At 53.7% G+C, this 11,924-nt stretch overlaps 1 protein-coding gene across 1 annotated transcript in view; it reads right to left on the minus strand.

The window, feature by feature from the left end:
- Nucleotides 1-1,611: 1,611 nt before the first annotated feature.
- ATP6V0A2 (ATPase, H+ transporting, lysosomal V0 subunit a2) overlaps nt 1,612-11,924 on the minus strand; it is a 44,860-nt gene continuing 34,547 nt past the window's right edge. The window contains exons 12-20 of the mRNA XM_006894628.1: nt 11,560-11,747; nt 11,381-11,471; nt 9,646-9,764; nt 8,009-8,219; nt 6,660-6,779; nt 6,059-6,178; nt 5,385-5,502; nt 2,746-2,917; nt 1,612-1,714 (exon numbers count right to left, since the gene is read on the minus strand). Coding sequence (XP_006894690.1) covers nt 1,612-1,714; nt 2,746-2,917; nt 5,385-5,502; nt 6,059-6,178; nt 6,660-6,779; nt 8,009-8,219; nt 9,646-9,764; nt 11,381-11,471; nt 11,560-11,747 — 1,242 coding nt within the window. The remainder of the gene's footprint in view (nt 1,715-2,745; nt 2,918-5,384; nt 5,503-6,058; nt 6,179-6,659; nt 6,780-8,008; nt 8,220-9,645; nt 9,765-11,380; nt 11,472-11,559; nt 11,748-11,924) is intronic.

Consider the following 11,924-nt stretch of genomic DNA (forward strand, 5'->3'; position numbering starts at 1 on the left):
CAGGTGGAAAGAAACCATGAAACTGGCTGGCATGATCTGCGCCAGGCACGCACCCCGAAATGCACGTTCAACATGACAACTTTCAGAGGAAGCTGAGTGTGGGGAGCGGAATTGTTCGCAGGAGCCCTCTCGGCTTCAGCTTCTCGTATTTTGTTGGGAGCAGTAATTCAGACCGGGGCTGGTTAACGCCCTCGAGGGGCAGGAGGGATCTCTACTAGGAACAGGACTGCGTGTAGAGCTGCCTGAGACGTTCGTTCAGCTCATGCCTCACAAGCGACACGCTTCAAGTCCTTCCAGAGTCCTAGCCGCCAGAACTGTGGGGCCTGCAATGGAGCTTGGCCACGCACAGTGCACCGAGGGGTCTCCAACATTCCCAACTGCGTCCTACTCACAGTTTTAAGTGCATGTAGAGACTTGAGACTTTGTCCTAAAAATAATTACCTGCCATCAAAGCAAGATACAGAAAAGCAGCACACTTTACAAGAATACAGGGAGAATAGGTGATTCAGCCGGCGGTCAACTCATTTGAAGTTGACTATCTAGTGGGCAGATTAAGTTAACTAAAGAGAGTAAATTAGTGACTTAGAAATCATCCACTTTCAGGTGATCTAGGTCATGTCTGAAAGTCTGCATTAAATCTACAAACAATACGCAGGCCTTTATTTAGAATCAAGTCTGAAAGTTAAAAAAAAAAAAACCAAAACCAAAACAACTTACTTGTATTTATACTGTTTTGAAAGATTAGTGCCATCTCTTTATGGTAAAATATCTTAATGTATTTTTATATAAAAATATACAAAATGCTATATTCTACCTCTCCTTCACTCAGAAGAAACCCTTTCAGTTCAGCGACACCAGCCAAGCTAGCCAGTAAGTTCCAATCTTCTCCCCCCACGTGTTCCAGCATCTCCCTGGGTTTTAAGGCTCAGCATACAGATTGTTGTCTTAAAATAGACAGTTCTCATGTTTCTCCAAGGATCACAGAATGAGGGCCTTTAAAAAAATATACAGTGGCATAACCATTTGCTGTAGGTTCTTTTATCCCATCTCCCCATTATTAAAACAGACAAAATTGTAAAAACCACCCTCTTATTTTCAATTCTAGGTAGCAGAGGATACAAAACATCTGCCTATTTTAAATCAAGCAGGATAAATATGGATCTTGTAATTCCCGACCATTACATTTTAAAAAGAAACACGATGCTTCGTAACTTCAGCAGCTGGGCAGTCTTATCCGGCACCTGTAGTGACAGAATGACTCTTGTTTTTCCACAAGGTGGATGGAATCAAGTCTTTAAGAATAAACTCAAGCTGTTATTCAAAATGAGTCTCTGTTCCCCAATCCTCCGTTTTAAAAAATAATGTTCGTGGATCAACTGGCATGAACTTAGTCCCTGCTCGTCATAAAAACAAGGAGATTTCTAGATCTGAAAGTGGGAAACTTTACAATACCGTTAGTGTGAGGAAGAGGTATAGAATACAGAATTATTTGGCTCTATCATAAGGCAATCGATGCAGTGGGACTCGTTCCTATCGTTAATCTGACGTGACGGGATTCTAGAACATGATCATTCCCCATCAGGAGGAAAGTGTGGAGATGAGGCCACACCATCAGGCCAGGTCATTGTCGCTGAACTTGGACGAGAGGAGGCGAAATGAGAAGGGAACAAACTTGGTGCCAGCGCCGACGTAGAATTTGTTCTGAAATTCCACCCTACAAAAAGAGGGAAAGAAGACACTCAGTTAGTGGAAGACAGTGAAATGATATTTCCTATGTTCTTTCAAAGGACATCTGTGAGTTCAAACTCAAGCATGGTTCCTCTACTGAAATGGCTTCATTCTGCAGCTCTTGAATTTTTACTTAACATTTTCATGTGATTTGAGGGAAAGTATATACAGCAAACTGGTTTCCATTCAACAATTCGGCAATGACATTTCATGGTACTGCGTAGAAGGCCCACGTTACAGCAGCACTCTTCCCGCTTCCTCCCCGAGTTTCTTGTTTCCATTCATCTTTCCATCCTAGTCAAGCCATTCCTGAGTTGTAAGCTTCCTCCCTGAACAAATGCTGTCCTCCGGAGCTTGGATGGTTCATGTTCTAATGACTGCATACCTCCCTGGTGGGACCTGTCCACTGTTTGGCTGAAAGCAGAGCCTCTGGCTCAGTTCCAGGCAGAAGGGTGATTAATGAGCACAGTCTGGGGAGTCCCACCAGGCTTTCTAGGCTTCTGGGGGACAGTCTCTGATTGTCTTCCCTCTTCTTGGCTCCAGGAGGTACAAGATCAATAGCTGCATCTTACGTGGCCCCCTGCAAGCTTTGAAGACCCCAAGCGCGACTCATCAAAGTAGAGCGTAGCATCGTGCCTTCTGCCTACGTGACCTAAGGACTTCACTTAAACTCCTAGCCATTCTGGATTCCTTAAGGTGACTGAAACACTCGCACAGGGAGAGACCAATCCAGGCAGGAATGAGAAAGCCAGTCAGGTAGAAAGGATACCCACAGATAATAAGACAGAAGGAATGCCCACAGAAAACAAACTTATTCTACAGATGCTGTAAAACATGAAGAAATGCCTATTACATGCTATACAGTAACATAAAGCCATCGCCCAAAGCCCAATGAGAAGCATCATTCTGACTTTATGTGCGTGGTACCTCACGAGGGTCTGAGCCGCACCCCAACGTGAGGAACAGAGGCCCCTGCACAAGGCGTGCGGGTTCTGTGGGGACCCCTCCCACACTCACCAGTGCAGGCGTATGGCGTGAAGGAAAGCAGAAAGGCCTTCCATGATCAGAAGGATGGAGATGGTCAGGACGGCGAAGAAGGCGATGACGGGGAGCAGCAGCAGGACGCCGTAGGTGGTGTCCACGCGGAGGCCCACGCGCATCAGCATGGCCCACAGCACGTCCGACAGCTCTGCGGGCGGGGTACGCACTGTGAGCCTCCCCGAGCCTCCCCAACATCCTGTCGTCCCCTCCGTTCCCAAACACAGGAGCTCCAGCAAGCCCGAGACACCGAGGGACACCAGCATTCCAGAAACATCGGGGCGTCAGCTCCCAACAAGCTCTGGGTGAGCACAGGGCGAGGAGGTGGGCACCCTGACCTGCCTCTGACGCAGCACCCGGGACACCTCGAGTGCAGTCCTCACACCGCACAGGTCCCCACACCCCAAAAACGAAGGTAAAGGATCAACAACTCGGTCCATTCTCACCATAAAACGTGCCCTTTGAATTTTCACATTATACAGTGTGCTAAGGATTACTCATGACCTATAAGGAAGCTCTGGTGGCCTGTGGTAAGAAGCTGTGCTGCAATCCCATGGCATGCAGTTCAAATCCACCCACAGCTCTGTGGGAGAAGGGAGGCCTCCTCCCGCCCGACTGTCTGCCTCGGAAAACCTGCTGGAGGGTCAGATACGGGGTGGTTCTGATTGGATCTGATTGGATGGTGCTTAACAACAATAGTGTTGATTCCCCTCATGGGCTCTGAGCCTGTTACTTGGGTGGGAGGGAGCCAGCCTGGAGGGCACCATGCCTGGTAAAGGCAAGGGTCCAAGGAAAGGCGAAGACCCTCAACACTGGGTTCACACAGTGTCTGTAGCAATGGGCTCGAGCCCAGCAGACACTATGGGGATGGTGCTGGACCGGGCAGTGCCCCGTTCTGTTATGCACAGGGCCGCCGTGAGGTGGGGTTGCCCCAGCGCACCTAACAACAACAGGAAGCAGCAGAGGGCCCCGGGCAGGCATGTGGAGGGGGCAGCACGGGCCCCAGGGCCGGGCATGTGGACGGGACAGCACAGGGCCCCGGGGCCAGGCTACTGGACAGGGCGGGAGGTGCTGGCGGTCTTGGTTCATATGTGCTGGGCAGCAGTATAGATGAATGGAAAGGAATGGCTAGAGGGAAAACTGAAGCTGTTCTGTGACCTTTAAAAATTATCTTTAAACATTAAAATCTCTCTACCTGTTGACAGTAAATGCATAAGGAAGGGAATTCAACAGTGAATCTATTTTTAAAACATTACCACTGAGTGTTAAAATGTTTCACTTCTTTACAATAAAAGGCCTACTCTGCAGGGTTTGCGCATGCATGCCTTCTTCAGAGAGCTTGGGAGGGGCGGGCATCCTGTCGGGTCCCTGCCCACCCACTGTCTGCCCCTTCAGGCTGCCTCAGGTGCCTTCCTGCACAGTAACCCCTCCGGGTTGTACCTCGAACACCATGACCCTCCCCCACGGCTCTGAGGCATCACCTCCCCTGGGACAGCTTCATGCTGTCACAACACCGCCCCCCCCTTCACTCTGCTCCTCTGGCCGCACGTGTGGGGACAGCAGTGGTGTCAACATGCCTGCAGCCAGCCACGTCTTCCAGGGTCCACTACGTTCCCCAGGACCTCACTTCCAACGGGTCTTTCCCTCTGCTCTGATGTGCTCTTATCTTTGCTGTAACTTTCCCCCTTCAATGGTTAGGTTTTGTAAAATGCCACAGGGGTTGACTGCAGAGACAATCAGACACCCTGTGATGTGCAGAGCCACCCCATGACATGCCAAGGCACCACATGATACACTGAACACCCCATGATGCACAGAGGCATCCTGTGATGCACCGAGCACCCCATAACGCACCGTGCCTTCTGTGTGAGCAGAGTAAGGGATGGACGCAGAGTCCACCATGTGGGTGCTATTTAAGTGGCGGCCTGTGCACTACGAACTTACTCACAGGTGGTGGGCTGTGCTGAGTGGGACCTGTGTGCTGGAGATCGGAGCTATTTAAGGGAACTACAGTGATGGGACCAGTGCTGACCAGAATGTGCAGAGCGAGGACGGCCTGTAATCAAACGTCAGGGGAGGTGGCCCCTCGGATACACACGTGGGAGATAGTGGTGGCAGGGAAGATGAGGATGCCCTGGTGGAAATTCTCGAGGGATCTCAGGATATTTAAAGTGCAATCCACAGTCCCACCAGCACCGAACTGAAAACAGTGGCAACGCTGACAGCGGAGGGCCTGGCCGGCTGGAGGCCACGTGCTCAGGAATCACCATCACAGTAATCCTGGCCAGCTTGTTAAAACCACTCATCCCAATACAGGAGACCCTCCACTGGGTCTCCGAGGCTGTCAGTCTTAAATGGAAGAAGACCACCTCAACCATCGCCACAGAGAAGCTGGTGGATTCAAACCACTGAGCTTTGAATTATCAGCCCAGCACTTAACCTGCTACACCAGCGGGGTCTCTGTAGACACTATTAAGCGAGCTCACTAAGTAGTAGGTTCACACAGCTCAGTCACATGAGTTCCCGCGTATTTATACTCCCCATGCCCACCTCCAGCTCCCCTGAACTCCGCGCGGGGCTTCATGCGTGGGGGGCGAGCAAGGCGTGCGGACACTTACGTGCGTGCGCCAAGCTAAGCGCCCAGAGCCTCAGGTAGGAAGCTGTGTTGGAGATGCAGCCCAGGCAGTACTCGATGGAATGAATCACTTGAGTCATCAGAATTTCTCCAAAATTGAACTGGGAGAGATCACATGCGTTGCATTAGCCCCCTCGTAGGGGAGGCACAAGCCATGCAGGAAGGGGAGATGTCCACTCTCGGGAAGGAAATCAAGAACCAGCTTCTGGGAGGCGTGTGCGGGACAGGAGGTCACAATACCCGAGTGGTCCTCTCAGCCGCACCATGAACCCATCCCCTCCTGTACCCCCAGCCTCTGATCTCCACGTGTAACCTGACGGGGCCACCTGAGGCCTGTGACGGCTGCAAGTTCTCAGCAGCACAAAAGTCTGGCGTGAAAGCAGACGTTCACCAACCACAGGTACATCTAACCCAAGTGACATTAGCAGGTCGGCTGACCTAGAACAGGGTGTGGGCTCTGCACTGTTAACACTCTCCTGAGAAACTCTGTCATTAGGGTGAGATTAACCCAAAACTCTCAGGAATGTTATATCCGTGACACTCATTTTACCACCAGGAAAGCACGGGGCAGCGCTGGACCCGTACCCCTCGGGCGTCCTTCTCCCGAGGGCCATGTCCCGAGGGCGTGTGGGTTTGTGCAATGACAGTAAAGCTCACCTCCTCGCTGCTGACTTCTCGACACCCGTCCTCCGCCGGGGCGTTCCCCTCCTCCACGTCCTGGCTTCCCAGCAAGGACACCTCTTCCTCACTGTCCTTCCTCACCAGTGTGTACCCGCTCTGACGGAACCAGAGAGGGGACAAAAGCAGTGGCCTGTCACTGCTGCCACCGTGTGACAGCCCCCACCCCGCCGCCCCTCATTTCTCTGTGTGGTTAGGCCTTTGGGAATAAAGAGGAAAGGTTCTTTAGGAGGAAATGAAGAACTAGACTGACACAGGGGAAGGATCCAGAAAGAAAACAGTGGCTGGGCCTGGGATGGGACAAGATGTGATGCTTTGTGCTGCGCTTTCCATACCTTTTGTAATTAAACTGACTAAAAAAACCCACACACTTTAAGAGAAAAAGGAAGAGGCAAAGAAGAGTTGGTAGAGACAACCTGCTGTTTCTCCAAGAACTCAGCGACCACTCCCGGGGCCTGTCTGTCTGCAGGGGACAGGAGCCAGGCCTTTCCCATCAGACCAGGGCCGCACGTCAGTCCTTCACGGGGGCACTGACCCCACGCTCCTCGGTCCTCAGGAGGCACCGCCGGCCCACACTCACCCTGCTGACGCCGAAGCAGCTCCGCCCGTTGTGCAGCCACAGCAGGAAGAGGGGCTTTCCCAGGAAGAGGACGGGGATGGACAGCGCGGTGACCACCAGCAGTAGTCGCTGCACGTGCTCCTGGGGACATTGGGGAAGTGGCTCAGAAACCCCAAGGCTGCTCAGAAGTCAGTCTTGCCCGCCCAGACCAATGCTCTGCAATGGCCCAGCCACAGTCCTGCCTCCAGGCAGGGCCTCCAGGGCAGGGGCTGTTCCAGGGGCCAGAGGTGGGGCTGGGCTCCTGGCAGGACACCAGAGCCGCCATCTTTGAGAGGGGCACAGTGTGGTTCCTGTGCAGACAAAAGCGCAGCTCACAGATGTGGCTAATTAGCGTCCTGGCTAATCACTAGAATTCTGGGGTCTCCTGCGTGTGTAAAAGGTACGGCCACACTACTCTGGCCTAGGAAGTGTGAAACAGCACCATTCAAAAGCGTAGGCTGCTGGGAGAACGGCCACAGTGTGGCACAGACACGAGCTGGCACACAGGTGGGAAACGGTGCTGGACTGCTCGGGGCCAACGTGCCTCCATCCTCCATCTGTGACAAAGCAGTGGCCGCAAGGCACAACAGAGTAAAGCACGGGAGGGGGAGGCCTGCCTACACGTCAGATACAGGGCACCTGTGACACACAGCACGCACATCACACACACGGCGTGTGACGTCTGGAGCATCACAGCCAACGGTCAGTGGGAGGAAAGGCACTTTCCCTGCCAGTCACTGTGTACTGAGGGCCAGTTCTCAGGTGACTTATCCTAGAGACTGACTGAAACAAGTGGGGGACCAGAGAGCCCCCAGGCATCCTCCTCCACCAGTTCCGCCAGATGTTGGGCAGCAGGTCTGGACAACAGCACAGGGCCTGACACCACTCTCATCAGGACCAGTGTCCTCCAGGGAGAAGCCACTTGCTGAGAACCAACATGGAGGTTCCGAGAGGTTGGCAGGAAGCACCCCTCCCCATACTCCTACTGGTCAGCTGGTTCACCCCCCGCAAACCCCCTGCCCCATACATCCACTGGCCAGCTGTTTTACCCCCAAAACACACCTCCATACACCTACTGGTCAGCTTGTCACCCTCCCATATACCTACTGGTCAGTTGCTTTGCCCCCCCATACACCTACTGGTCAGCTAGTCACCCCCCAAAACACCCCTCCCCATACAGCTATTGGTCAACTGCTTCACCCCCCAAAACACCCCTCCCCATACACCTACTGGTCAGCTGGTCACCCGCCCATGTTTCCACCTCCTAACGGAACTGAAAGGCCAGGAAGGAGCTCTGTGACACTGGTGAGAGCTGAGAGTGGACGACTCACCTGCCCGGGGTACAGACCAATCGTCTGGCTTGCTGGGAAGAGGAACATGTTGATGAACTCAATCAGGATGCTGGGTGCGGCCCTGGAGGTCTCCGCAGAGTACACCAGCCACTTGTAGACGATCATGAAAATGAGGTACCCAAAGATGCAAAGCATGAACAGCAGCTCCGGGATGGACACCAGGTAGACATTGAACTTCTTCCTGAAATGCCTGACAAATGACAGAATGGTCAGTCAACCCACGGGCAGGACCGTGCCCCAGACAAGTGAGAGCCAAACGTACCCACAGAGAGACCAAGCCGAGTAACAGGAAGCTGGCTTGGCTTGTGTTCCAGACAGCACGTGGAGGAGAGCAGGAAGAGGGGGGCAGGTAGAAGAGGGCAGGTGAAGGGGGCACATGGAGGATAGAGGTGGAGGAGGGCCGGTGGAGGGAGGCAGGCGGAAGGGGTAGGTGGAGGGGGCATGAGGAGGACAGCAGGAAGAGAAGGGCAGGCGGAGGGGGGCAGGAGGAAGAGGGAAGGTGAGGAGGGAAGGAAGAGGGAGGAGGAGAGCAGGCGGAGGAGGGAGGGGGAGGACAGAAGGTGGAAGATGACAGGTGGAGGGTGGACTGCCTGTCACCAAGCACTGGTTTAAAGGACTGGAGGTTTGAACCCACCAGCAGCTCTGAGGGAGAGACCTGGCCACTTGCACACAGAATGGTTAGAAACAGCACGGGCAAGTCTATGGTGACTTGTGAGAACTGGGCACTGCAATCGGCTTGGTGGCACTCAGTGACCCCGTCAGCAAGGAGCCCCCTAAGGACGGCTGTACACCAGAGAAGATTGTGACTGCATCGAGCCAGTTCAGACGGCAAACATCTCCAGGAAAGTGAAGCAGCCAGATGTGGTAAGGGAAGAGTGCTATGACCTCTCTGTTACCCTTAGTGCACTAGTGCTAACAAGGAAACAGGTGCTGCGGGCACACGCTGAGCTGCTAACTAAAGGGCTGGCAGTTCAAATCCACCAGCTGCTCCCCAGGATAGAGCAGAGGCAGCCTGCTTCCGTCAGAGCACAGGCTCGCAAGCCCTGCCTGCCCGTTCTGCTCTGTCCTACGTCACCAGGATGCAGAATCAATTCAGCAGCAGCAACGGCCACATGTCAAGAAAATGCTTATCGTCTCAAACGAAGAAAGGACAAAGGTCACACGTGGAGATCCGTGTGAGCTCACATGCTGGCTGTCTGCCCTTCCCTCCCGTGGCTCCAAGCCAGGAGGGTGAAAGGCGGTTTCCATTCTCACCCTGGCATCCTCGGCCCCTGGCACACGTGGGTGCTTGGCAAACACCCTCTGAGCTCATGAACCCTGTCAGACTCAAACACCATGACAAACAGAGGAAAACCGGACCACGCAGCACACCACCTCACTGGCAGCCACGGACCATCATGGTCTGGCATCAAGAATAAACAAATACTAAAATGGGTTTATAAACATTGCTTAAAAAAATCCCACTGCAATCCCAGAGGCATGCTGTTCAAATCCCCCAAATCCTCTGCTGGAGAAGGAGGGGCAAGGTCCTCCTGTACCAGTGAGATGTGATTTGACGGCACACACACACAAAAATAATAAAAATAAAATAATAATTTTTAAAAATCCATACTTACAAGTGGTTAAATATCCCCAAGATGACTCCAAAGGTCATATGAGTAATTCCTAAAATCACAGACATCTTCATTTTGAAAGAGTTGAGAAAAGTTAGACGATTGGTGGCCAAGTTCCAAATCTACAGACAAAACAGACAGGAGAAGCTTTAGGCTCATGGAACCCGCAGGGCAGATGGCCGTCAACGGGACCACCCCAAACCAGGGCAGCCCCAGATTTCAAAGCACCACCGGCACTCTCCTCGTGTCCTCTGCTCTGAGAAGCGTTCGTTTCCTTAAACCACACGCTGTCCGAAAACTCCCACTGACAGAAAGTTTAAGGACGAGAGAATCGGAACAGCACACTGTCGGGCGACTCAGGCACAGGCGGCTGCCATGCAGTGCCTACAGGGGGCCCGGCCGTGCACCGGCCTCGTCCTCTCAGATGCCAGGATCTGGGCACACCCCCAAATACCAGAGGTGGGGAAGGGGTCACAGGAACATCTGCCTATTCAACAACATGCGCCAAAGCAAAAAGAAGGGGAAACCCCACTCTTTCTTCCTGGGTACCCAGTGTCTTCACTCTAGAAACAGCTTTCTCATTTTGTTGGGGCGGGTGCTGTTAGTATTTTTAATGACCAAAGCAAAAACAGCTTCAACTGCAGCTTGTGGAAGCAGCCTGACTTGTGCCTTCTCCCCCACTGTCTGACCTTGGCCTCCACCGGCCACACCTGCTGGAGCAGGACCCTGAAGACCCCGTGCTGGCCACAGCTGTGTCCAAGGGGACAGCCACAGAGCACATTCTGGACACAAGGGGACTATCTTGCCTGTGGTGGCTGTCACTTTAGTGGGCACGCATGGCTGCAGGGGTGCTGTGAGGTGTTGCTGCCATCGCTCTACACGATGACAGCCAACACCAGAGGCCCTCCCTGTTCCTGGGCTCCCAGGCCCCCGGGCACGCTCATTTCCACCAGGCTGACGAGAGAGAACGCGGAAACACAGCTTTCCTCCACTGGGGGCTACAGATCACCCCAAGTCAGGCCCCAAACCTGTATCTTTAGGACACCATGGTAAAAGCTTCCCAGTTTCCAGTTACTAAGACATAAGGCGACAACATCACACAGTGTCTGGAGGAGAAAAGGAGCGGATGACGGGCCAGCGCGTCCTGTCCACCTGCGGCCTCATTCTCACCAAACAACAGCGTCACATCCCTCTGTGTAGTGAGGTCCTCGGCGGGTCTCTGGAGCACAGGCCCCTGGTGGTGTCTGGAGACCCTCTGCGGGCGCCCTGTGGGCTGATGCTCAACAAGCTCACAGCGGCCCAGCACTGCCTGGCAGTGGGCAGACACGGGGCCCAGTGCCCACTGTTCCCTTCTCCTCCTCCACACACTTTCCAACCTCAAATCACCACCTCCACAGGTGCCAGCGGAGCCTTAAGCATTGGAATTTCACATTATTCCTTCCCAAGGAAAAGCTAGGAAACAATTAGCACATTCAGTGGGGAGATTTAAGAAGCAGCGAACACTCAGCGGCCCCTGAGATGCCATGTTCCCAGCAGGCCAGGCATGGCCAGGACTCTGCTGTGGACGCCTGGAGTCTCATGTTCTATCACGGCCTGGGCTCCCCCAGCAGAGGGGTCACTGTGGGCCTGCTCGCTCGGGGATGGCCCAGAAACAACCAGCCCACACGGCAAACACACGGACAGCGCTCTCCACCGGGAGGTCATAGACACTGCGGAGCCCACCACGCGGAGGACTCACGGGGTCAATGCCGAAGGGGTAAGGGCCACGGAAGACTCCAGGAACACTGGGGTCCAGCTGCAGGATCCTGTTGTGCCGGATGACACTGTCACTGTAAGAAAAGCACCATGAGAGGCCAGCTGCCAACAGAACAGAGCCTGGGGAGGGGCGTGTCCCACAGGAGAAGTAATGAGACTCACTTCCAAAGGGTCAGCTTCTGAAGCTCCTGCGGGGGGTGGCTCGAGCTGTACATGGCAGACACGTTCCACCCAGAGCCAAAGATGTTCACGGACTTGGAGAAGCAGTCGTTGTAGATGAGGCCCGTGTACACTGAGAACAGGCCCATCAGCAGCAGGATGTACCGGCCGTTGAAGAACATTCTCATGATCTGTGGAAAGTGAGCCATGAACCCCTACATCATCCCTGGGACCCCAGGACTCAACCTCCAGACAGAAGACAGCCAGGTCAGAGACAGACCACAGCCCAGTCACAGCCAGGCCACAGCCAGGCCATAGACAGGTACAGCCAGACCACAGGCCACAGCCAGGCCACAGCCAGACCACAG

The sequence above is a fragment of the Elephantulus edwardii genome, unplaced genomic scaffold (assembly GCF_000299155.1).
Source record: "Elephantulus edwardii isolate Elephantulus edwardi_28Jun2011 unplaced genomic scaffold, EleEdw1.0 scaffold00148, whole genome shotgun sequence".
In the NCBI taxonomy this organism is placed as follows: Eukaryota; Metazoa; Chordata; class Mammalia; order Macroscelidea; family Macroscelididae; genus Elephantulus; species Elephantulus edwardii.